Raw genomic sequence first — 27,739 nt, 5'->3', positions numbered from 1 at the left:
TAGAGCTCATATTCATGCAGTCAAATGAATTCATGTGAAATCCCCCAACTTCACTCCAGCTTAGGCCTTTGTGAATGAGATTTCACTTACCTGAAAGCCTAAAATGGGCTTCACTCTTGATTAGAAGGTTTCTATTGGCTACAGGAAAGACACTTTTTGCCAATTCCCCCATATTAGACATTAAGCATTGTCTACAAAGGCTGTTCGCTTTAATTTCATGGAAATTCACTCTGTGTGACATAAGTGATGGATTAGTCATTGGCAAACTTTTTTTTCCCTTTTACTTGGCTTATTGTTAAAAATGTCCCTTCAGGCTATTGGTGGTGGCACAAACTGAAAAATGCATAACCTCCTGAGTAAACACAGGTGTGATTTAAGAGCCATAGTTTGGTGATGGTGTTGTGAAGAGGCCTAAATCTGCCACCATGATGAAAGAGCCTGTGCCTCTTAAGTGCCTGCCACAGTGATACCTTGACTCCGCATCAGGGGAAATATCCATGGACTGCAAACAAGGCTGAAGCCGTCATGTTTGCCTGCTGTATGTTCACACACAGAGGGAGAGACGAAGAAGGTCATGCCTCATACACTGTTAGCCTATTGCTCAATTGATGAGAGGGGTGATGAAGGACAAAAGAAGGAATGTCTCATTCCTCTCTGTCAGCCTTGAGCTTTACTCTGTTCAAACCCTGGTGGACCCTACATGTTTATTAAGAGTAGTCCAGCCATTCTACACTTAAGGTTTGTATGAATATATCCCAAACAAGAAATTATTGCATATACTGCTTGATACCATATTTTCACTGACATTAAGATGTAACCATAATGCTGCAGAAGTCTGACTTTATGTAGAAAAACCAAAACCTTGTTATGTTCTTGAAACATTGCATTAAGATGAGAAGCAAAGCCAAGTAATTATCATCATTAACGTGTACTTCTTGAAGGGATGTATATTTTTACACACTCTGGCATTTGAGGAAATAATTTAAAAATTGTATGTCAGTGAATTGTGTGTTTAGTTAAAGGGGCACTCAAGTGATTCAGTATTGCACTTCCAAAAAGTTAGGGGCTCACTAGAGTCACATAAAAAAAGGTCAAATGCGAAGCAGCAAAGGCATCTTGAGTTTTGGTTCCTCATATCAAGCTCTGAAAATACTGGATCCTACGTTTCCCATAATGCAGAGCCACAGAAATAAGTTCATTTTGACATGTAAAATCAGTGGAGTGCCCCTTTAATCTTGCCAAAATAAGAGTTTTCTTTTGAATTATCAGCGACTGTTATTTAATTATGAGTCCAAAGTGTTTGGCTGATATGTGATGAATAATAAGCTGTCAGAACTAGTTTGTACATCTTGAGTATAATAGTGGCAGCAGTTTCAAAACAGTGTAATGCCTACATATTGGACAAATTCTATAATAATATTTCAGGAGAATATGTGTTTATTGAAACTTTATTTTAGCAGTGGACTGTCAGTTGTACAATAGAACATGATGGTGTAGGGTCTTCAAAAAAAGACTTTGATGGCTGTTGGTCTGTTGTTCTGAGGACAACACAGAGTCCACTTCACATGGAGGCAGAACCAGTACTGCCCATTAGTACATAAAAATAAAGTCCAAATCATGTAGGGGTTATGAAGACCACACAGAAATAAAATTTGAGTTCTATGGCAGGACAACAATCTTCTTCTCCAGCTTTTGTTTGGGAAAGATGAACCTCCTCATGACGTCATCAAGCTCCTCCAGAGCCAGCTGAGCATGGAGCACTGTGACTTCATCCGGGTCCGAGCGAACCACCCACTTTAATGCTCGGTACAGATCCAACAAAACATCACTGAGAACCTGGAGAAGTCACAAGGGAGAGACAGAGGTTACACTGTTACAATATTAAAGGTTAAACAAAGCGAGGTTTGCTAGAATAACAACAACCATGATAAGGAAAGGTAACGTTATACACTGCTATTTTAATCATAGCTGTCTACACAGGCTGTGTAATGGCTCACATTTTACTCACACTATATACACATAAACGTGACCTGAAGTCTTTTTCCCTACATTTTATGTGCAACTACAGCCCTTCCAGACGTGGGTGACTGAGACTAAACTCAACACTGCACCTGAACTCCTCCAGTGTAGACACACAGACGGAGCAGTCGCTGCTGCTGCTCTGCTAATGTGCTGCTCACGCTACGCCTCCCATAAGTCATATTTTGTCTCCTCGTTTTTGTCAACGAAAATAAAGAGATTTTGTAAGTTTTTGTACATTTTAGTCTTGTCTTTTTTTGTCAACAATATTGCATATTGATATAATCACAGTTAGTGTTTAATGACGTTGGTGCTAGCTCGTGATTGTCTCGTCTTAGTCAGGGGAAAAAAAAGGTAGTTGAGGAACATATGTCATAGTTTTCGTTAAAGAAATTCACAACGCTCAACATCTCCTGCAGTGGCCCTGGGAGCTCAATGCCCTGCAACTTACGCTGTGTCTACACAGAAAGCGTAGCGTGAGCAGCACGTTTAGCAGAGCAGCAGCAGTGAGTGCTCTGTCTGTGTGTCTACACAGGAGGCGTTCAGGTACAGTGTTGAGCTTTGGTCAACACACAATGACTGTAGTTATGTGCGAGGAAAATAGATGTGAAGCCAAGAAATATGCTTTGGGTTGCAGTTATGCACATATAGCATGCGTGACACACGAGCAGGTACGCAGGCTATACAGACAGCTGTATTGATTAACATAACAGCGTACGTGTGTGTGTCATGGACAACTGAAAAACATGGTTGAGACACTTTCAGTGTAGACACAATGTTAGAAAACATATGCACATGCGTTTCCATAATTGTAGTATGTTTCTGTATTTGGTTGTTTCCTATATTTGCGGTGTTTCTATATTTCCAGTGCATTTCAGTATTTAGATTTGTTTTCAATTTGTAGTGTGTTCTGCATTTGCAGTGTGTTTCTGTAATTGCAGTGTTTTTCTGTAATTGCAGTGTTTTTCTGTATTTTGTTGTGTTTTATAAACTTGCAGTGTGTTTTCTATATCTGCAGTGCGTTTCTGCATGTGGTTGTGTTTTCTGCATTTGGTTATGTTTTCTCACTTTGTAACATTTTTTCTAAATGCTTTGCATGTTTTCCCTCATTTGTTTCAGTGTATTTGCATGTATTTTTTAAAGTTGGAGTGCGCTGAGCTATCAGGGTCACCGTATCCTCCACCACCCACCCACAGCCCTTCACCCGGCCTGCTCTTCTCCACTTTGGCCTAACCTTTGTGCTGTCGTCTGCCAGGGTCTGTCTCCCTGTCTGTTCTCATGTCACTCTGTGTATTATTAGCCCTGTACAGCTGGTAAGGTCCAGCTGTTCGCATAATGACAGGACCTGGCCTGGGAATAGCAGCTGGACAGCTGACTGGAGTCGTGGCAGAGGCTCAAGAGCTGTATCACACCTGAGCCAGCGGCCATCAGCTCTCATGTGGGTGTGTTTCCACTGGGCTACCACATGAGGAAGAATACATTTATTTACTGTTTTTGATGCTGCTGGTAGGTTTTAATCAGACTGGGTCTAAAGATGAGAGACTGTTTTCACCAAATTTTGTTCCAGGATGACCTAAATGTGAATTTAGCAGCTTGCATGCGATGCAATTGAAAGGATAAGGTTGATGTCTATTTTCATCCATAAATCCCATAAAAAGACAAAAAAAACTATACATTTATTCTGTTAAATAGTATGTAACCAAAGCCTGTGTTGGTCCCATGGTGAGACTTGTAACTGGTGAGATCTTTTTAACTGGGTCTCAAGCTAAGACTGCAAGAAGACTGAAACGTGTCAGAGTGAAAGCAGACTGAGCTGCTTTAAGTGACGGCCCAACCAAGCATCTATTTTGCATTTTGACTGTCACCAGGGAACTTGGAAAAAATGTCTTGTTTTTAGTTTGATGACTCAATTAGATTACAAAAGAATTCGATTATAAAAGTGCACTGCAGAAGTCTTTCTACCCACTGAGTGGTGGTTGCAAGGATTTCACCTGATAATACAATTTGATGCATCAATGTTTTGTTCTTTCTAATTTTACATATTTATTTAACTGATAATTTACTTTTTGACACATCTTCCATTTGTTGAGTGCATTTGCTTTGAGTGCCTTATAGTGTTGTGAATAGATATACCAGCAGGGTTAGTGTTGTACCCTTATTCCCAACTGGAAGTACTCCTGCAGTTGTCAAGGGGTGACTACAACAAAATTCAATTAACAAAACTGAAAAATAGAAACTGGGATTTTATTAAAATAACATTTATAATAAGTTAAACCTGACTGTTAAAACTGAGGAACGTGAAACAGTGATAAAGACAGAGAACTGGTGTGACTCTAAAACATGGTGTTTGGAGTGAGTGTCCTTCCTGTGCTCTGTGAGAAGCTAACATTCAGTCTATAATCCCAGTGAAGACCACAGGGAAACTGAGACTAGATTACAGGATCTGTCATGCTTTGTAAGAACAGTCTCTCACTCTCAAAAACACACCCTGAACCACATTATTCAACCAGCCCCAAGAAGAACAAGACAATATGGATTCACTTTGCATAAACAATTACCCGGTTTGTGGGTAATTTCTGTGGGTAGTTTCTAAATTATATTGGACTGTCTTAAACTATTCCATCTGACAGGAGACATTCTTAAACGATGGTTCACATGGTAACACTGAAGAGTCCTCACTCGTGACTCTGAACTTTTGGCCCCTGTGTAGATGTTGACACAATGGCAGTGAATACACATACACATATCCACACACCTGCTCCGACCTTAAATTGGTCTCAATCACCCGAAGTACACAGTAGATTCAAGAGGTTATGGAAGATCACAGTTAAAGTAAAGTTTATAAAAGCTGATGGCTCTTCAGAACAAGTTTGAGAAGTTTTTATGTAGAAGCAAATATTGAACATATATTTTATTTCATCAGAAAGCCAAAAACAAAGAAATACAGTTGTTTCTTCACTGACAAAAATCATAATAAAAACTGAAGAGGATTTTACTAATATTCATACGAGAGATTGTAAAGAAAAGGATGAAATCACTCTACAGTTTTCAAAGGTTTTATCCCCAATATTTACTTTTCAGCATACAACCTTCCATTCCTGGAGTCTTTGCAGCTACCTGAAAGCATCATTTATCCCTCAGTGTTCTGATGGAATATTACCAGTGACGAAACACTTATTTCCTGTTGTTGAACAGGAAATAAGTGGTGGTGCTATGTAAAGTCAGCATGGAGAACAAACACAATACTTACTGGGTGATTAATTCAGTTTTACCTGAAGGTCAAAGGGAAACTTACTGACACTATGGGCTTCATGTAAGAACATTTTTGTATTTTATCTGTGAGGTTTGCTGGTATGAGTGTTCAAAGTCAGATTCAACAAACTCTCTTAACTGCACAAATTCGTCATAAATCACTTACGTCAGCCTGATGAATGTCACCTGTTCATGAGGAGGTGAGTGTTCCTGAGGTTTCTATACTGCAATGCGACCCTAAAAACCTCACAGTAAATTGTAAGCAATGATGATGATATGATTTGGTTAATTTCGGTATCATATTTAAACTCTATATCATGCTTTTTGTGATTTTATGTTATTTATATACTGTTATGATGTTGGTTATCTATGTTAAACATTGTCAGAGTTCCAAGACTTGAGGTTAACATATGTAGAAATGCTCCCTGCAAGTCAAAAGTCAGGGCTTCAACCTACTTTGAATGCTTCGTCTGCAGACAGATTTTTCTACCACAGAAAAACATGTTCAGAGAATATACCATATGTGTGCTTGGGTGTAAAAATGGACTGTGTGCCCTGATGTAAAATAGTGCACAAGAGTGTATGAGTGTCCTGCATACTAGGTTGTGTGTGTCTGTGTGTGTGTGTGTGTGTGTGTGTGTGTGTATGTACCTGGGTGGTTTTGTCGCTGAGGCCTCGGAGCAGCAGGGCAATAACGTGGACGGCAGCTCTCCTCACCTCTGCCTCCTTCTCTGTCTTTATCAGAGCAGTCAGACAGGAGCTCAGCTGCACAACACACACACACACACATGGGTACTTCAATACCACAGTGGTTTACAGTGGTGATAACATCTGGGACTGTGCTGTGTTTTACATGACACATGGCTGTCACAAAGACTCCGAGTCAGCTACAGGCTTACACTGCTGAGGTCAGTCCCAAAACTTAACACGATCGATTGACGTATTGGTCAGACATTTAAACTGACAGGGGCCCTTCATCTCTTTTTACACACACACACACACACACACACACACACACACACACACACACACACACACACACAAACAGAGTCAGGGTAAAAAAGTAAAAGTGGGCAGGTTCATGAATAAGCATCCCTGTTCATTAAGCTGACAGTGCTGCTTATTCATGCCAGCAGGCTATGGCGAACACCCCCCCCCCCCCTCAAAAAAAAAAAACACATACATGGCAGCATCTTTATTTAAGCCTCTGACCACTGCGGCAACCTGGGACCCACACATGTAAATGTGGATTGAGTTTCTGTCCACTCAGACTCTGATCAAAGTGAGCAGGCGTGTATTCATGTTTGAGCAGCTCTCACACACACACACACACACACACACACACACACACACACACACACACACAGGGTCTCTGTACATTAGATTTGTCTCACAGTGTAACTTTTATTCTGTATTCTTTGCTATATTTGATCAGAAAGTACTAATGCATGATGAGGTAGTCAATAAAAGATGAGGTGGTGAAGAATGCCCTCTGCAAAATCTGTTATTTTCTTATTAGAGTACACTATACGGTGCATTATTACATTTACACCAAAGCCACTTATTAAAGGAAACAAAATGGACAAATTGAATATTTTTGTCAATTTTTAAAACTATTTTTCTGATGTCTTTGTCTTTGGTTTTAGTAAGTAACCAGTGTAATGCATCTGCATTTTGTTATGGGTACTGGCAGTCTAAAATATGCTGTGCTACCATTAGCGCTGATCTAAAACCCAGATTAAGGCGTTTACTAGAACCACATTTGAGTTGTCATGATGTATGATTTGATGGATAACTGTCTTTTACTGTTGCAAAGACCCAGATCCTCCAGAAGGATCATAGAGGGTTCATGTCAGTGAGCTCACTCTCACCTCTTGTGCCAGCGGCCCCAGTGCGTAGTCCAGTCTCTGATAGAGCTCCCCCAGGTTGGACAGACTGCTGGCCCGGACGCTTTGGTCCAGGTCTCTTGTTCCTTGCAGGAAGACGGCCAGCAGGGGACGACCGAGGTGGGGTGCCAGCTCCCCTGGAGGAGGAGAGGAGAGGAGAGGAAGATGAGGTTAATTCTCAGGGTGTGTGTCTAAGATGCATTCACATTGCTAACATATAGAGTAAATTATCTATCAGATACAATTAGGGTGACCAGATGAGAATGGGTGAAATTCGGGACAGGGGAGTTGGGGATGGGTGTGGTCACATGCTCACAGTGGACGTGGCCTCCAGTACATTACATTCAGTGTTGACGAACAGTAAAACATGTGAAAGTGAAAATACAATGCTAGAATTTATGATTTTTGTTCATGAAGTCAACTGTCTGTTTATTAGGAAAAAGAAACACAATGACTGTGTTGTATGTAACTGTGTAAATCATTATCTGTCACATAAAATTCATTTTATTTTATTCATTTCATCAGGATGGTTTAATTCCCCTCCGTAAATGTTTTAATTCAACAATGTCATAGCTATGCATCACCACTATGCATAGTCAATTCGCAGCACTACTGTACATGGCAAAGAAAAACTACAACAGCCATAATTGATGTAGGCTATGGACATATCAGTGCTCATCAGTGGGCAACACCAAAAGAATGTTTCACAACGATCAGTATTTAATGTTTTATTAAGCTGTAACTAATCAAATCTCAGGTTTAGTCTCATTTTGCTGTTTTAAAAAGATGCATGTGTTGTCAGGCCTGAAGTCTGTAACGCCAAATAACATCCACTACTAGAACTATGAAGAATCTTTAAGTTAAATCCAAAAATAAATATAACCAGAAACATACAAAAGCTTATTCTCTTTCTTGCTGATAGAGGAGAAGACTGATACCACTCTCATGCCTGTATGATAAAGGTAGTTGCCAGGCAACAGGCAGAGACTTCATGAGTTTACTGCTTCCACCCTGGACATAGTTCAGCACATAAATTCACATAAAAGCCAAGCTTTTACTTTTTACACTTCCGTTTTTGTATGGATTTAACAAACAAGATATGATGTGTTCATTAATAAGCTTTAGAGGTGCTGGTAAGCAGACTTTGTTACCTTTAGATGGGAGTCAGGCTACATGTCTTTATGCTAAGTTAGGCTAACTGGCTGCTGGCTTCTATTTACAGACATGACTGTGTCTTTTTCCATTCATCTGACTCTCAGCAAGAAAGCAAATGAGCGTATTTCCCAACTATTCCTTAAAATAACTTTCTTATCAGAGTCACTGATGCAAACCGCATGACATGTTGACATTAAAATACAAGCTAGTCAATATCTGACTTACTTCAATTTGATGCAGAGCATTCTGAGTAAAATGTGTCCAGCTGGTGATTTTAAAATTAACTTCAACTCACCTCCACCTGAATATGACTGAATGGGCTATTTGATGATTTTTGTCCTGACATTATCCTGATATCAATCATTTTCATACAGGCTGAATCAGGAAGAGCCCAACACATCTCATTATGTTATCCATGCCATTACTATATATAATGGCATGAGCAATTGACTCTCATTAAATATGTGGCATTTCATAAAAGTGTAATCATTTATTCTAATGTTAGTGGAGGCCGTCTTTATGTCAGGTTAAGCACTCTGCCTTTAATAGAATATACTATAGGAAGCCCTGCATGTATGAGTCTTTATGAGAAGTAGCCTATATACTGCAGCTCTAACTTGGCAACTGGTTAATATGAGAGAACAAAAAATGTGGACTGGGATCATATTCATCTTTGGTAACTGCAAAATAGAAATTAGTCTCAACCTACAGATCCATAAGGAAAAACACATTGAATCAGTTATTCCACTGATATACTTGCTCTTTACCAACTTGTACGCTGCAACGTCACATACTTTGTGTATACCTGGAGGACTGAAACGTATATCCAGTAGAGGGCAGATCAGGGTCTACTCATCCTTCCACTTTTGCACAATGTAAACAGAAACCATGGTGGCACTCGAGGAGGTTACTATATTATTAATGTTTGCGATCACAGGACAAAAAGTGCAAGCAGCGCCGTCATAGCAATCTGACGCCAGCTATTCTGACATGCATATTTATGACTGTGGAGCGGCATGGAGACATCATATAAATGCAGGCAGCAGCGGATGATCTCTTTGAGTTTCTCTCCAAAACTTTCTGCCTGTCTGATACTGCCCCCCACCAGTCATGAGCTACATTGCATCTCGCAGACGCGCAGCGCTCCCAAAGAAAGCAAGACACGTGTACAACACGTAGCTAAAGTTGCAGATCAGCTCAGTAACGTGCCAAAATACTAAGACAAAAAAAAAACAACAAAAGAGACAAGGTGACTACTGTAGAAGTGAGGTGAGTGATAAGTTAGTATAAAGAGAAATGAAGGCCAAAGTTGTTGTTTACAGTGTAGTCATGCTCGGTTTAACAAGCTGCGTTTGTGGTTGACTGTTACATCGGCAGGCATACAAAGAACAGAGCTGACTACAGCTGCTCCTGCCAAGCAGCAGGGGAGAGACGCCAACAGCCTCCATGGAGAGGAGACAACCAGCTGACTGGCTAGTAGTAGTAAGACCTGCTTGACCCGTGTCTGTCTGTGTGTGTGTGTATGTGTGTGTGTGTGTAGGTTACAGCTGGTTATATTGGCCTGATCCAGAAACAGTACTTGTCCTACATTACGCTTTCAGACTGCCAAGCACTCTCTCAGAATCACAAGATTCAAACCAACAACACACACACAGAGCGTCTCAATAGACTGTCACGGCTCTAATAGATCTAATGAAAGAGAATCGCTGTGTCTGAGTGAGTGTGAGTCAGCAGGTTTATCGGCCTGCGTTGATTAACATACACACACACAAATACACCTGAGTAAACAGATGCAACACTCCCTCAGCTGCTACTAAATTTGCTGAACTGTATTTAGTTTATTCAGTACGTCCCATCCCTACATATAAATAAACTCTACATCTTTGAGAAATAATTTGCTGTAACGTTCTTCATCAGAGCTCATGGTGCTCTGCAAGTGCTTCTCTGCAAGTGCAATAAGCCAGCAACCGGGAGAAAACCAAAGCTGAGCCAAACATTCATGTATTCAACATTTACTCAACCAGGCCAGTCAATTAAGAAAACCTTCTTATTTACAAATGACAGCCTGGCAAAAGGCAAATCTTGGCCACTCCGGGGGTTCAAGACAAACACAGAGGCTCTCTGGATGTCTGTGCAGCAAACTGAAGCTCTATCCAATCTCTCTGCAAAGATATAAACCCCCCGATTGTCCCAGGGAAGTGGTACGATGGCAATCTGGCAGATAAAAGCAGTGAAGAAAAAAAAAAAAAACAGAACAGAACAGGGTTTTCTATCAGGGAAAGGTTCTGATACACAGGGTCCCTTCTGAACACAGATCTGCAAGCAAAACAAGACTGCACTGTGGTTTTTGTGGTGTGGTGATTACATGCCGATAGCTGTCCGCAACATGCACATACAGCAACATGCATGTCAACAAACATGGACACATACATTAAAAGGCATATTATCATTCCTTCAATGTTTAAAGTCAAATTACTATGTTCTTTTGAGCACATAAAAGCTTTTTAAACATTTTTTATTCTCTCTGTCAACCCTCCAAATAGACTCATAGGTCTGCCTCAGCTACAGATTCATCAAACAAGATTTCATTTATCTCACAAACATCACTAAACATGTTGCGTGTTTAAAGGTAGGCATGGGGTGTACGGTCACTCACTGTATATTCTTAAAGCTGTATTAATTGTTTTTTTGGCCACTTGGGGGCAGCACAACAAGCTGAAAACACAATAATGACATAAAAATGTGTTGGCAAACAGTTGCCTATTTACACATCCAGAAATAGAGCAAAATTAACATTCATTTGAAGTTGGGTTTGTGTCCACCTGATTAATGTAATCCCAATATTCACTCTTCTTTTAGCTCTGTTTTGGTCTCCACCAACTCTCGCAGCTAAATGCTCCACTTTGTTCAATAGCTAGTCACTAACTTTGTCTGTATACAGTGGATTTATCAGAGCTTTTTTGCTGAAAATAGCAGCCTGCTCTAGCTGGAAACCAGATTGATGAGAGAGATGAAAGTGAACAAAACAGTCAATTTGTGAGCTTTAAAACCAAAACAATGAGCTGACAGATGCTAAAAAGCTCTTGAAAGCTGAGGGGAACTGCAGAGTTGGTGATAATTCTCTGTGGATTTGTCACTATCAGCAACACCTTTCACATTAGATGTAGTTATTTAATCTATTGTTCACAAAAAAATATTGACCAGTGCAGCTTTAACTCAATACAGACTGTACAGAGTTGCAATGTGGGAGTAGTTACTGGGTTAAAATGTGACTGTCGGTGGGTGCTAATCTGTGATTTTTGGTTGGAGTTACATGCTGTAATTATTTGAAAAACAGTTTATCTATTCAGCCAGAACATTGGTGCAGCATCTCCTGCTATAGCGCAGGTTGCCAGATACTGTCAGTGAGCACAGGTTTTGGTTTTGGTCTCTATACAGACACAATGGTACCAAACTTAAGAAAATCACTGTGCTGCACAGTCACTGTTGTTCACCAAGAAACAGTGCCAGCACAAAACTATGAGTTTATACCTTCTTAGCAGTCAGGAAATAGGTATCAAGTGAAATGTAGTCATACAAACATGAACGTGCTCACCCATAGCCCTGCTCGCCCTCATCAGGACTTCACCCATTTTAAGGCGGGTCTCCAGGGAGTGGTCCTTGTTGGATGTAGGGAGTGAGGGACCATGTTGGAAGTCTTTTAGGAGCCTCTCAAGGATCCTCTCAGGGTAGGAATCAGCCAGTGCAGCCAGTCCTACAAACAGTACACACTCAGTCCATCTACCTTCAAGAGACAACTGACAACTGTTCCAGCTAGGCTGTTAATATTACCAGTGAATAAAAACAGACCATATCTGTAGATGGATAATCACAAAAATCAATGTTAGCATCACATTTGGCCAAGCTGCTCCATCATATTACCTTGAATCGCTGACAGGTAGATGAATGAGTCTTCATGCTCCAGGTTTTCTAAGAAGAGCTGGAGGAGACATACAATCTGCTTGATTAATCACCACATACACTGGTGTATATTTATATATGAGCCTCAGTTGTACCTTACTGGGAATATTCTGCCATTTCTGTGAGAAAAACTTCAAACATTTCACCAGCATGAGTTTCCCTGCTGATATTACCAAAGAGGATCAATACTGGCACAACACTGAATACATTAAAACTGTAAGACAAACTATCAAAGGGAATAATCCAAACATTACCCCCAGGTACTGTAAGGGGTCCTTGGGTTGTACCATACGAGAGAACCCACCCAAAATATGACACAAAAGAAAGAAAAATCAATATCTACTGCTGTGCCAGTATGGGGGTGGATGGTTATCTAAGGTGCACACAGTGGGGGGCTTCTCATTACAGAGAATATTAAATGAGCTGTTATCCTTTCTTGCCCATCCCACCTTAACAAGTCCCTAGAGACAGCCATTGTCCCCTCTGACTCACCAGGGAAGAGGTTCAACTGCCTCATTTATTATTTGCTCAGGAGACACAGACAATACCTCCACCTACAGTTACAGCTTCCTCACGCACACATACATGCTGCTGCTGTTTTGTCCGAGCAGTCAGTCTGGAAGCATCTCCACACAGCACCTCGAATGGCTGCTTGGACCCGGTCCGACTTTTTCCCATAACTCAATGTAAATGCTGCGTTTTTGCAAGATGACCTTGGACCCAATTAAATATTTAAAGTCCAACTGAAATCCAATTTAGTCATCTCTAATAGTTTTTAATAGTCTTATTATCAAAAGGAAGAAAAAAGGTCTTTGGGGAAATATCAGAAAAGCTCCTTTTTGTCTCAGCCGGCTGGAGGGGCGTGTCAGTTTTACTGGTGCACCATAATGGAACTTTCTTTAATACCCACAGAGTATTAGGTTTTTCAAAAAAATGATTACCAACCATCAATTGAATTAATAATGAAAAATGTGCACTCCTAATTAATGTTTGCGTATTTACTAAGCAACAGTCTTGTTATGTGAAGATGTCTGTATACCACTGATGGCTATATTCATCAATAAAAAAGACACCCTAGTGATGGCTGAAAATGTTTCTCTATTAATGTAATCAATGACCCACCTTGTTCTGAAATCTGATTTTTGACACACAATTCAGCATTTTCTTCTGAACTCATTGCATGTTGTTATACCATAAAAATAGCTCTGGTGCAGAATTCTGAAACAAAGACTACAGCCTACATTTGCATTGAACGCACACACAAACACACCTGACTAGAGCTCTACTGGTCCAGTCCTCTCCAGGATCTGGTGCACAGAAGAGAAAACAGGATGCCCATAGAAGGAGCATCTATCAGGGCCATAGAGGCTGTTGATACGCACTGGTAATGAGGAGGTATTGAATAGGACCAAACCTTGTACCACTGAGCACATACACAATAGTGTTATAATTTTAATACTTGTTTAGCTGACATGTTTATTCAGATTTTTGACTTACTAGGAGCTGAAAAATATCAAGAACAGTATCAGGGTATCACATCTGGGTAAGCTACCTCATTATATTTCTGTTTTCTTTACCATACCTTTACCTTTTTTTTTTTACCAACTAAGTTTTCAAGTGCACAGAAAAAGAATAATATCAGAGCATCTTTACTGACTAAATGCTTAAACAAGGGCAAAAAAAAGTTGAAGTAAGTGACCAAGCAACTTACGATGAGGACCTTCTCCTGGGCCTGGACAGCCTCTGGGTCTCCGTTTTGCACCATCCGGGTCAGGGCCCTCAGGGCAAACGCTCTAGTTGGCACGTCTGGGTCACATGCCTCTAGCAGCCAATCAGAAAAGGTCTTGGTAGGAGGGGAAGTGTCATTTTTACCAGAGCTCCTTCCTTCACCTTTTGGTCTTGTTCCTGCTACAGACCCTCCAGAAGACACTGGGTGTCTGGTGTGAGTGCTGCTGGGAGTGTTAGTGTCCAGGGGAGGAGAGTGAGGACTAGTCTGTGAGGCGTTTCCTTCAGTTTGTGTCTTTTTCTTTTTCTTTAAAGGCACACTGTTGTTCTTTGGTTTTGTCTCAGAGTCTTTGGAGCTTGGAGCAGTGGCGGCAGTGAGGTTTTCAGGCCGGTAGGCACCGTGGGTGGCAATAACAGCTCTGAGGTTTGAGGCCAGTTCCTGGACAACCACCTCAGGGTGCTTCTGAGATAATGTCTCCAGTGGTGACAGCAGCCTCGACATAGAAGAGTAGTCCTCTGCAGTGAGCTGAAAATTTCAAAAAAGGAAGAGAGGTTTTATTAGGAGAGAACAAGGCTTCCCTCAGAGGATTCTAACATTTTTATTAAATATAACACTCATCTTCTAAGATTATTGGTTTCTATGTTGGATTATATCATCTCTTTATATCTGCAGTCTGACAGATCTCCTGACCCTTTTCTTTTCTTTTTTTAATGTTTCTTCGTTTTTCTTTCTCTTTAAAGGACGTGTTCACAATTTTTCAAGTTTGTCTTAAAACAATCCAAATACCCAAATGGACACTGAAATAGGTTTTTCATGCCATAATCATTCCTCCTGCTCATACTGACCATTAGAAGATCTCTTCATAATGCACTTACAATGTAAGTGATGGAGGACAAAATTCACAGTCCTCCTTCTGTGCAAAACTGTATTTAAAAGTTTATCTGAAGCTAATATGAAGCTTCAGCATCCAAATTAGTCAAATCAAGTAGATATCTTTCAACATTACAGTCTTTTTAGTGCCAAAGTCTTTTTGTTACTATACTTCCACCACAGCTCAACAGGGAAACACTGTCTGAGGAAACACAAAGAGGGAATTTGATGCTAAAAAGACTGTAAAAGTGTCAGATATCCACTTGATATGACTAACTCAGACTGATGAAGACTCATATAAGCTTCATATCAACTTTTAAATACATTTTTGCACTAAATGACTGTGTGGACACACTGTGGATTTTGGCCTCCATTGAAAGCACATTTGAAGGATCTTTTAATATTCAGTATGAACAGGAGGAATGATTACAGTGAGGAAAACCTCTTTCTCTGTTCATATGGACACCTGACTGCTGACCATAGATGTCTTTGTGTGTTAAAATATGAAGAGTGCAGACCTTATAAGGGAAGCAGCTGAGTTGTCATTTACAGAGTAACTTAAGAGTACTCAACCCGATCTAGCATTACCCTCTTAAAACACTGTTGGACCCATGATTGACACTAAAAAAAAAAAAAAAAAAAACAATGCAACTTGACCGCTGACAGTTTGCTCAGAGATTCAGGTGTGTTATAATAGTAGCGGTTAATGTAGCCTGGAGCTGCTAGAGATGAGATGACAACATCCACAAATCCACAACACCTGTAAACACACTTTTATGTGTAAAATCAATGGAGATCCCCTTTAACAGCAGACAGAGCAGCAGGCTTTACTGCCCTCTGTGGTTGAAAGTTTCAGGTCTGTGGAATCAAATGAGGCAAGAAATGTGTCCTGTTGCACCTCTAACCACACCCAACAGTGATGTACTGACACACCCTGTGCACTTTTATCACCACTGCAACAAAGTGACATGTTTAAACACTGGAGGTCAGAAAAGACACGACCGTCAGCTGCACTGGAACTCCTTAACCGCAACAGACAATTAACTGACCTCTAGCCATGCTGCAGTGATGTATGACATCACTGTATGTATTAAATGTGTTACATCAAATAAAAATGAGCCGACAGTTTCACGAAGAAGATCTACTACATGTATAAAGTAAGTAGATGTAGTTTTCAGCAGTGACTACCTGAGGTCCAGAGAGCAGAGTAGCCACCAGGCCCATCCCCATACTCAGCGTCTGGCTCTCTACTGGGTTTCCAAGACTGGGACTAGAGGCCTGATCCAGACCCACACAGGCCCTCTGAAGCAGGGACACCATGAAGTCCACCACCTGGAGGAAAGGAAAACAGAAACATGGATACAAATAATTCACAGAAAGAGAAACAAAGGGTCCAAATATAGAAGTTAAACCTCTCGGAGGGAGATTGTAAATGGACTATAATTAATAAATATTATGCTAGAGCTAAATGTAATAGTAGTTAAGTCTGACACTTGTTCAAACCTTTTCCCAGAAAACATTAAACCCTTATAAAGACATCCAAAGGTAAAACAGCTAAAAATAAGAGCTTATCCATGAAGTAAGGCCAGTTTTATCAGAGACGTTTCTTAATCTGTGAGGGAATGTTTGTGGGCCCTACAATTACAGCCAGCCAGCCAGCCAGCGTGCATGTTCACTTTCCTCCTTTCTCACCCTTTTCTCATCAACTGCACAGAGCAACTATTCTATTTTTGTGAGGCAGTATGACTCAATGTGGCCTGCTTCCATTAAAACAACTCCCACAGGATAACAACTGATTTTTAAAAATATGCTGAAGAAAGAGCGACGCGATCCCAGGAGGACGAGCTATAACACCTAACAGAGGGTGAGACGCTGGTGTCACATTTCTTCTGACAGCAGTTTTAACATAAAAAGGGCAACAAAGTGCGGTTTGCAACATCGGTTTCATTTCGTTTAATCCTTGAACAAAACAACCACACAACATGAATTTAGGACACAGAGACAGTCACAACCAGGCCAGAATCCTCTGTAATGTTTGGGCTCCGTGCCTCCTGTGTGGGCTTGTGCACCGTCTACAGCCAGTAGAACAGATTACCATGGGTTCTTCTGGCAGTCGTTTGCTTCTCACTTGATTCTCATTTGTCTTTTTAGTGTTAATGGGCTGGAAATAAGGCTGTTCTTTACTACTGATTCTGTTACAAACGGGTCACAGCAGCCAACGTGTCCAGTAAAAGTCACTTTAGTCTCCACATTCCACAAGCGCAGTAATTACTTTAAATTTACTTTTTTACTTTAAAGTTCAACTGGAGTGTTTTTTTGCAGTCAAAACGCTTTTAAATTGACATTAGTCTTGGTTTGTATGATTGAAAGACGTTTTTGGAGATACATCAGGAATGCTCCTCTCAGTGGGCAGGCGAGTGTATGTGCTTGATTGACAGCTTCGTCTTGCACAGGTGACTGTATCTAACGATGCCGAGGACAGACAAACATTTAGCATCTAAACTGACTGATGCTGACATTTGTAGGTAAGCTAGTTAGCTATCTGGTGGATGTTTGTTTCACTTGTTCAACAAGCTGAAGTGTGCTTGTAGAAAAGAAGGAGATATTAACGTCAAGACTGCTGTAGCCTGCAGCTCAGTTCAGTCTGTAGCTCTTGTGTTGTGACTCAGTATCACCGTCAGCCAATGATAGCACACTGACAGTTACTGATGATTTAAATGATTTGATTGGTTATATGCAGCTATCTATGCTGTTTACAGTTTAGGCACAAACAGAGAGTGATGTAGTGAAACCACACAATATGAAGCATTAATTTTTCCCTTTTACATACTGCTTTTTCTCACAAAAAGAGCAAAAGGACATGTGATTTACAGAGCAGATCTGTATGCGGTACCAGAAACAAGAACACTATAATGATAGGTGAATTTCAAATATCAAAATTAACTGTGGCATCACGGCTGAACTACCCACAGGGTCCTGAAAGCAGCTGAAAGGCCCCCAAATAGATATTGCACACAATTTCATCTCTCGAATTTCAATCGACCATCCATCTGTCCGTTCTCTTTATCTCCCTAACCCTCTTCACAGTCGCCCAGCAACCACTGGGCAGGAGGCAGAGGACAGTTTCAATTTGTGCCCATATATGTAAAAACATTTTATAAAAGGACACAAGGCTCTGACAAAAAAAATGAAGGGTCACAAAACCAAGCTTTTCCTGAGATTCCAAAGGATGCCACAGTGTCTGGTCTAATGATATTGTATTTAAGGTCTCTAACAGCTACTGTCTCTAGTTGCTAATGATCACTGGAAGGGTCTATGTGAGCACAGTTATTTCTGTTAATGAGAGACACACCTTAAACTCTGCTAATGTGACAGTCTCTACTGTATTCGTTAAATATGCAGGTTCCAGCTACAGTAAAACTCATTAAAACCTCCTTGTCTGAGTGTCTAGAGGCCCAAGAGCATTTCATGATGAACACAGAGGTGGTGGATACTGATGGCAGTGGAGGTGTAGAGTGGGGGTTGAATACAAGCCCCTGCAGGGTACATGAGGTGTGGCATATATCCAGTTCTGTATGTATTCTTTTTTACCTGTGACTGTAAGAGTAGGTTGGTGTATTTACCCAGAGGGGAGAAGCTAAAGAGCAGCACCCGGCAGCAGGTGTTTGTTGACAACCATTGCATTGTATTTATCATGTTTTATATTCAACACTGTGTTCTGTCTTTTGCCCGGCTGCCAAAAAAAAAAAAAAAAAATCCTCTTATGGACAATAAGTTCAAGTTGAAATGAATGAACATTAAAAGCTGTAGCCTGCTGATGCAAACACTCAAATCTGGAATGGAGACCGGCTGTGACTGGTTAGAGTTGTGAAAACAAACGACAACTTTGGTTTTGCACTACAGTGGCTGAGGAACCTGGGTTTTTGCATTTCTGCTCCTTCTATCTCTCACCTGCGTGTTTTTTCTCAGCAGCACAGTATGTTCCACACACTCCACCATCACAGCCAACACCTGAAGCAAAGCCAGCTTCTGGCCTCGCCTCGCAGCACGACCCAGCAGCTGCTGCTCCACCTCCAGGAGCGTCATGGCTGACACGTCTAACTCCTGCTTCTCTTCCTCCTCCTCTTCCTCTTCCTCTGCTGCTGCCCAGCTGGTCAGCTCCTGTGGGAGGAGTAAAGAAATAACAGAATGTTGACACAGCTTACTTTTTCTCACTGTTCTTTACTCCTCAGTGTTAATTTCATTGATGAAAACTATGACAAAAAAAAAATCTTTGACAGTCTTTTTTTTCCACAACGAAATCAAAACTAAAACAAATAAAAAAATGAACCTTTGAAAATGAGAATGATTTTGAAATGTTTTACATTTTTGGTCAATGAATAAAAAAACTAAAGGATAATGTGAAAGATGGACAAAAGGAGTCATTTCTGTTTTAATGTCAAAGCCTCTTTCACACATAGTTTGAGGTAAATTACTGAGATAACCTTTCAGGCACCACTAGTGATTTTCACTATTCACACATGCAGCTAGATTCAGGAACATTTCCGTCCGGCACTTTTTCCACACATGCCATGACAATGGTGGAATAGACGGGGCACGGGACAGTCCAGCAGATGGACGGATGTAACGCAACACTTATAGATGCCTACCGCCATAAAACTCAACAGAAGAAGAAGATAGAGTAAGACCAGATTTATGTGTACGCAGCAGGAGATGTCTCTTATTATTTTCAGGAACATTGCACATGACCTCATGTAGAAAATGTTCCTGAACATTTCAGGGATAGACTGCATGTGTGAACGGGGCTTTAAAGTCTTAATGACATATGTAGAACTACACACTGTAGCTCCTGATTAGTAAAACAGTCTCCTCCAGCAGCCAATAATACCTCTTGTTAAGAAGCTGATTTAGCTGTTTGACCCGTTGCTCTACTGTTAATAAGAAGTATCTTGTATTCAGTAACTCTCTGTTTCTGTCAATAATGTTATCCGACGTTAGTGCTTCAAGGAAACAAGACGCAGCAAGAAAACAGCTAGACAAACTAGGAAAACATACAGGCAGCACAGACACATTTATAAAAAGCTAAGCTAATGTAACATCATCAAGTGCTGTGGATGTGGATGTAACGTTACTTTCAGTTGGTTATCTTTCCTGTTGCCTTCAGGAGGAATGAGTCAGTTTCAGGATTAATGTCAGCGGTAAACAATCGAAATCTTCCTCTAGATGTTCAAACACAGAGATTACTGAGGAGAGTCAGTCTGTTGGATTATTACAGAGCACAGTCACGTGGACATTGTGTGTGTCAACAAGTAAACACTGCCTTCTACACCAACCAACACTTGTAACCATGGAAACTGTACACAACAAGATGGTGACAGGTGTAGCCTCAAAATGCTTAGAAGGCTAAAAGCTAAAAGACTGAGAGTAAAAAAAACTACAAACAACAAAAATCAAATGAGTTCAGTTTTTCTGTCAAAAGACTAAAACTAAATCAAAATCTGCTTACCTGCAGCAGATCCAGGAAGAAATCTCCAGGCAGGTCGCTGTCTTTGAGTTCAGCCAGCAGCTGCATCAGACACTCCAGCCTCCACTGCTCCCCTGACAGCTTCTCATACAGAGCATCATCTTCATCACTGGGAGACAACAACAGAACAGTGAGGGAGGACACTGAGAAATGATAGAAAGGACAGTGATCATTGCTGAAAACAAAGAGAACAGATGACGGATGAGATATAAATGATGGGTGGCTCTTTTACTGTTGCTGATTGGCCCGATTCAATACATTGTTTGCTCTTTCACAGAGATCACTTGTAAGTTTCTGTCCCAAGCAGCTGAGTGTCAGTCACCTGCAGCTGTCTCTACAGCTGAGCCTCGCTCCTCCATCACTGCCCGGGGTGAAGTGGAAGTCTGCCGCCAACGTGTTCTTCTGCTCCTGCAGGCCTGAGAGCTGCCTTAGTGCTGGCAGGGCTGCAGACGTCTCACTGTGGTGCAGATACCACTGCAAGATCTCCTGACAGGAGGCGCTGTGGACCGCAGAGCACATACACATGCAGCTCATTTTCTGTGTCTTAATGTAGAACTTATAACTTGTCAAGGATTTATCTTTGAACCATGTGTACTTTACATGTCTGCTGACTATTTTCCCACAGTGCCAGTTTCAGTTTTCAGGACGCTATGAGATGTGAGATCACAAGATCATGTGAGAATCTATCTTGTCAGGTTTCAAGTTATGCGCTAGTGTCTGAACCACCGGTGGTCCGGACCAATCGGCATCACAAATCCAGCTGTCTCGCAATGATACAACACGAATGACTGCCTTAAAAGCTAGAGTATCCATGCAGACAGTTATTTAGTTGCGGGCATTTTAACATTTTTTTTTCAATGAGTGGACCAGTACGTGTACATGAAAATCTCTGCTAATAACAAAGGAAAAGATTACCGCAGGTGGGAGACGTTCTGCTTGGTGAAACAGAAGAGTGTGAAGATCACAGGAAGGACTTCCTCTAGAGCTTTGAGTAGAGGAGCTGATGGACTGTTCCCCACCACCCAGATCTGACAGCAGCAAGAGACACAGACACCAACAACACTGAGTGAGAGGCAAAAACAACTATTTACATCTACATCAATCCATTTTTTTTTTTTTTACTATTATTCATAAGAATTCTGACTTTGTTTGTTCTTACAAACTCAATATTATCATTCACAGCCTTTTAACACAATCATATCAACCAGGATTTTTTTTTTCATAATTCTTTGAATACAATATGCAAACAGTTTTCTCATTCTTTATGCAGAGCAGTGAACATAAATGAGATTCTTAAATCTGTTTGCAAATGCCACTAAATGTTACTATTCAGATCATTTCTTAGGATTCTCATAATAAATAGTGCATGTGCTATTCTCCATGAAACTGAGGCATTCTGGGTACATGATTTTATATGCTGATGGTTTCAAATTACCAACCATATTTTATTGTGGAAATTACATTTGAAAAAGTAGGGTTATGTTATATTCAAGGACCAGAACATTTCATGTTCACAACATCAGAGCAACCACTACCACACCACCGGCTACTACAGAGAGTGATGCATTATGGGTTGTTTGTATCCTTAATGTTTCCAGGCTAGCAAGTGTATCCAAGTCTATTAATAGTGAGTCTGTTGTAACCTGCAGGAGTGTCTGAACGCGTGAAAAACGACGTCTTTACTGCAGAAACACACTGAGGACTAAATTTATCTGTCAAGCAGCCGAAAATTACTGCTGCCTGTCACAGATGATGAAGAGATTTTCCGTGCTGATAGACAAGCTAAACAAATGTGGGATTTATGTTCTGCTTTAAATGCGATATTCCGCTTTTATGAAAGAAAAGACTTTGAGGATGAGGACAATCTTCTCCTTGGATTAATAGTATCTGTGGGAAACTTTTTTTCTCACAGGATGAGTGTGAAAATGTGGTGTATCTTTAAAAAGTCTTTCCAAAACAGCTGCTGGGAAAGGGGAGGTCGTCTTATATTAGGACCAATACAGTACTCCTCAAAACACAAACGTTCTCAGTGTCTTGTCTGACATACAGTAAGACATTATTAAGGCCTTTTCCAGGGAATTTGCGATGATTACCATTGAACATCAGTGTGGAATACAATGGAGACCTTTGGGTCGCCTCACCTTGTACACGTCCTCCACACAGCGTGTCAGCTCCCACTCCTCCACAGCAACTAGGGAATGAGCGTCATCTGGAAAACACACACACATGTAGAGCAGCGTTCAGCTGTGTTGGGATCTGACTCCTCTTCTGTCTGCTGGTTTTGGGATAGAGTGATGATAGCTAGCAGAACAAACAGGGCGATAGCTACCATCTGTTCTCCTGATGGAGGAAATTCATTGTCCCTATAAACACAGGCGGCACATCTCTGGACTCACTGTTTAATACACTATGTTTATTAGATGCATGATGAAGTGATGCAAGGTGTAACTGAGCTGGGAAGGACTTACTGTGAGTAAACATAACAAATGGAAATATATGCTTATATTGTTGTATAAGAAAGAAAAATAATGGCAACATAGACTACTTAAAAGCTGCATTAAGCCGTTTTTTTTTTTTAATTTAACATCAAACACATGACAGTGTGCTAAGTTGGCCGTGTTACTGACTGGAAGCAGTGGTGCAGCGGTGGAGAGGTGCGAGCAGAGGAGCGAGCAGGTACTGCTGGGCAAAGCTGGGCTTCTCCTGCACCACAGAGAGCACCGCCCTGGTGGCCACACGCTGAAACTGTTGGGCTGTCAGCTTGTCTTTGAAGTGCAGAAGGTCGAGGATCTGCGCAAACAGACCAAAGCCATAATAATAAGACTCAAACTATAAGAACTGGAATTATCATTTTAAATGCACAATGTGTAATCTTCTGCTGCTAAGGGTCTTCAATCAAAACAAAAACAAAAGACAGAGTTTGATGACATTGTGAATTAGCGTGGGATCATGGGAGTTGTTGTCTTCATTGTTAAACATCCACTATTGCTATCATTGCAGTCAAACACTGAATAAAGCAGTTTGACGTTAAAAATCAGTGTTTATCCCATGCTATTCAGTGGACACAACAGGACGTCCGGAGAGGCTGTGAGCCAACATGCCGCTAACGTTTGCTCAGCTTGTTTCACTGATAACTTAAGATCCAGACATCTGATGACTAAATTCCTTCATCTGGTTAAAAGATATAGTTAAAAACAACCAAGATCTAAAAAGTGTATCGTAAAAATGTGGCTTAAAACTGGATAAAAAGTCAATTTATAACACATGCACAAAGGGAGTATGACGCCATTCACAGGCGACCAAATGAAACATGCCGTTTCTTTGATTAAAATGACAGATTTCTCTGGATTTGAACATTGTTGGAGACATTTGGAATCATCTAAATACACAACTCAACAAAATATACAACACAGGTCTAGTCATTTTAGTGAAGAAAAGTTATATATTTTTTTAACTGAAACAACACACACTGTGAGCGTTGTTTGATCCACCCAAACTACACTAGACGACTGAATGAAACGGACCTTGTGTTTGATGAAGACCTTTTTTCTGTTTGCACTGCAGTTTAGTGTTTTCCAGTGTGTGTGTGTGCGTGTGTGTGTGTTTATGTGTTGATCCGACCTGAGGACAGACTTGTCTGTAGTAGCTGTCTGCTGAGGCAGACTGTTGCGGGCAGGCCACCAGGATCCTGGCCACACCGTCACATTTCCTCCAGTCTGACTCGCCCCCTAGAGGACAAAAACACCACTTCAGTTAGATTCGGATGAATCAAATGAAAGTTCAATTCTGTGAAATGATTCAAAATGTAAAATACAAGACATTAAACAAATGATATGATACAGGCAAACACAGTGTGATAGAGTTCAATTGTATTTGTTCAGGTCGGATGGACAACATGCATTATTTCCCCCTCCCCCGCTCACCTGTACCTCCCTCCAGGATGGCTCTGACTACAGCTTGGACCCCCTTGGGCTGCATCAGACGCTCAGACAGCAGCTGACCGCACAGACGCCTCAGCCAGGCTGGAGCTGATCCCAGAGCTGCCCTGCTGCTGCTGGAGCCACTAGAGCTTCCAACTGGCCTGGACTGGAATGAGGGACAGTAAAGGTCACACAGTATTATGGTTTTGGCAAAGTTATTCAGACATTCAGAAAACCATTGCACTATTCAATTGAGATTTTCCGTGCTTAAGGCTGCACTTATCAGTAGGTTTATAGTATATTAACAATGGATAAAAAGTTATGAAACATGTTCACCATATTAACTTAAGGTTATAATAGGCCGTGTTTATATTATTTCAGCAATAACATGTTGCGTTTATAGCTTGTTCTGCTGCACCCGAGTGCCTGAAAAATAATCCATATATTTCAGATTTCCTTAAATTTCACTTGACAGCCAGGTGGAACTAACTAACAAATGTCTCTTTTCAAAAGGATCAATTGTTGTAAATTGGACAATTGAAAGCATGAAAAGGTGAATTAATGGGCGTCAGATGGAAAAAGTAAATATGCTTTTTCCTATTTTGCAGTTGTCATTCAGGTGAGTTCAGTTTAAACTGAGATGATCCCTGAACCCATAAAATAAACATGTAACCAAGAGGCAGCAACAACACAATATAATCCTTTCAAATATTGCTGAAATAAAAAAGCAGACTATTACCACCTCTTATTCCAGCTGTCTCTGCCATAATCCCTCCCAAAACACATACATACCTGTTTGGGTCCACCTTGTAGGATGAGCAGCTCCTTGATAACGATTGGCTGGTAGACTTTTCCCAGAAGGCTTTTGAGAGCTTCCCTGCAAGTTCTACGTTCTTCAGCACTGAGCTCCTCCATCTGAAAAGTTTGCATGAAGAAAAAAAACAAAGTCTTTCAAATGTCTACCTGCATCGTAAGCATGCCAGGATTTTTGACAAAAATAATACCATTAGGTAACTACAGGGACTTATGTGAAGTCTTTTACTGGATTTAAATCTAATTGTAACTCTAATTGTTTTTCACAGGAAAGCAGATTTCAAATGTCACCAACTAGCTTGTATTAACTGATGTAGCTCATAAATTACCTGTCCAACAGGCAAGACCAAACCAATATGTAGATGTGTTACCTTCTCCTCCTCAGTGCTGCATCCATCTGCCCGGTGTGGCTGGTAGCCAAGCTGGCACAGCGCTGCCATCACATCCCCAAGGTGCCGCGTGAACACTAGTGTGGCGAGAGATGATAGTTCTGCCAACTCCAACAAGACATTCACTGTGGTCAGAAGGCGCCGTCCCACTGCCGACACCGCCCCTCCACGGACCAGTTGCTCCACCATCCCACCAAACGCTGACCTGCGACCCAGTGGCACGCCGACTCCAGGTGCCAGGTAAGGACTGAGCCCAAGAGAGACCACAAACTGAAGAGCTGCTCCGAGAGTCTTCTGCTGGGTGACGCTGAGGACGTCAGGAGGTAAAGGTGGAGCCATCTCAGGGGTGCGTGGTTTAGGAGCAGAGGGAGCGGGGGTCTGATTGAAAAGCTCAAGTTCAGCAGAAAGGTGTCGAGCTAACGTGAGCAGCAGTAGGAGACACTCCTGGACAAAGCTCCACGTAGTGTCCTTTGTGTCATTAGAGAACCAGTGCGCCTCAGCCATCGCCTCCTCCCTCAGCCTCCTCACCTCCTTAAAGCCCCCATCACTCTGGAGCTGCTCCAAGAGCGAAGCTCTGTTGGCCCGCAGAGCTTCCAGGAGCGCCTCCTGCTGAGAGGACTGAGCATCATGTGCAGACACCTCTACACACAATAACACACACATATAGCATTGTGGGTTACATACAAATAATTCAATGTTTTCTCACAACAATACTGTTGAGTACATGACTTTACAAGTTGCATCACACTGCAAAACTATTATCAAGCAAGCACCATCAGGCATACAGACAAATGAATAGATTGCTAATGCTGGAATAAAGAACTGTATGAACTGAAATGAATGTGTTTACGGCTCTGCAGCATGTAAGCTCATAGCTTCGAGTAGCTTCTCAACACTGACCAAGTCTCTGACTTCGCATCTCTGTCTGAAGTGGTACATACTGAGAAATACATATATTACAACTGGAAATTGACATGGTCAACCTACTAACCTGAACTTAACTTCCCTAACGTTTATATTTGGTTGTTAGCCGAATGTCACTCTATGCTTCTTCGTAATGAGTTACAACGTAATTTATGCTGCAATACGACACATATAGCGTTATAAATACCCACGAAACACTGAATTTACAATAAATGACTTGTATAATTTATTCACGCCCCCTGTCATGTTAAATTGCAGTGCACTGTAATAAAAGCAAAACGTGTAAATATGAGTTTTTCGCAACTTGACGTGACGCTTTTACCATTAGCGCTTCTTTGAGTACCTTGAAAAGCGCTCTTTAAATAAAATGCACTATTATTATTGTTATTATTGTTGTTGTTGTTATTATTATCAATAATAATAATAATAAAATATGTTAGGTTATAGCTAACTTAAACAAAATGCTGCACATTGACACCTATAATATCTTATAGCGTTATTTATTCATTATTATTTATGAACTGGTACATTTGCTGTTACTTTAGTTACTTTTGTTATCCTCAGTCTGTCAAACTACTCACTTACCGCCAAGAGGTTTCGTTAGGACATTCAAAGCGGAAAGGATAGCTGAAGTCATGTCGCCATTACATAGAAAACCAACTTTATATTCCTGCACCAGCTTGGAAATGCTTTACAGCATTTGTTTCTACTGTGCATTAGCCCGATCTAGCCATGCTGCTAAAAACATCATAAAATGGCGCTGAAATTATACGTCATGACGCATCGTCCTGAGATTGACTGACGTTGCATTCACAGCACTGTTGGAAATGTCGTAATTACCAAATTACCAGAGGCAAGCGCACTTTGCGAACACACACACACACACACACACACACACACACACACACACACACACACACACACACACTGAAAAAGCAATAAAGAAGTAGCATAATAATGATTAGAATGATTAGAACCTGCTATCACTTTCAAAATGATTGACTTTTCTTAATACATGACGGTTTATTTGCATCAGTAATGGTTGTAAACACAAGAGTAACAGTGGTCAAACCACTGGTAAACTGATTTTATTATAAACGTTATTACAATTTGCTCCAATAATAAAGAAATAACGTAGAGTAAAACACTTATGATGACACTTTTATTATATTAATGAGACATTTCTCATTTTATTTTGATCACAAATTGGGCAAAGCAGCCTGAAAAGCTGCAGCTTCGCTTTGTGTCAGTTTGGAGCAATTGCACATTTGTCAGAAATGCCCACTTTCCCTTTAACAATT

At 40.9% G+C, this 27,739-nt stretch overlaps 1 protein-coding gene across 1 annotated transcript; it reads right to left on the bottom strand.

Moving 5' to 3' along the window:
- Window positions 1-1,432: 1,432 nt before the first annotated feature.
- Window positions 1,433-27,204, bottom strand: tango6 (transport and golgi organization 6 homolog (Drosophila)). The gene is made up of 18 exons (XM_044357580.1): window positions 27,024-27,204; window positions 25,497-26,155; window positions 25,105-25,227; window positions 24,316-24,478; window positions 24,014-24,120; window positions 23,020-23,182; window positions 22,534-22,601; window positions 21,308-21,420; window positions 20,715-20,891; window positions 20,375-20,501; window positions 18,820-19,029; window positions 16,057-16,200; window positions 13,984-14,523; window positions 12,234-12,291; window positions 11,908-12,066; window positions 7,143-7,294; window positions 5,923-6,036; window positions 1,433-1,836 (listed from the first exon to the last, which is right to left on the bottom strand). Exons 1-18 carry the CDS (start codon window positions 27,073-27,075, stop codon window positions 1,660-1,662), a joined length of 3,306 nt encoding a protein of 1,101 aa, XP_044213515.1. The 5' UTR covers window positions 27,076-27,204; the 3' UTR covers window positions 1,433-1,659.
- Window positions 27,205-27,739: the final 535 nt, after the last annotated feature.

This window comes from Thunnus albacares, chromosome 7 (genome assembly GCF_914725855.1).
Source record: "Thunnus albacares chromosome 7, fThuAlb1.1, whole genome shotgun sequence".
Lineage (NCBI taxonomy): Eukaryota > Metazoa > Chordata > Actinopteri > Scombriformes > Scombridae > Thunnus > Thunnus albacares.
This window is presented reverse-complemented; position numbering and strand designations above follow the sequence as displayed.

Excerpts from the sequence above, each read along its gene's own strand:
- tango6 (XM_044357580.1), bottom strand. The coding sequence starts at position 27,075 with ATGACTTCAGCTATCCTTTCCGCTTTGAATGTCCTAACGAAACCTCTT. Across the intron at positions 22,602-23,019 it reads CCGCTGCACCACTGCTTCCA|ATGACGCTCATTCCCTAGTT; the intron begins GTCAGTAACACG and ends TGTGTTTTCCAG. Across the intron at positions 6,037-7,142 it reads TGGGGCCGCTGGCACAAGAG|CTGAGCTCCTGTCTGACTGC; the intron begins GTGAGAGTGAGC and ends TGTGTTGTGCAG.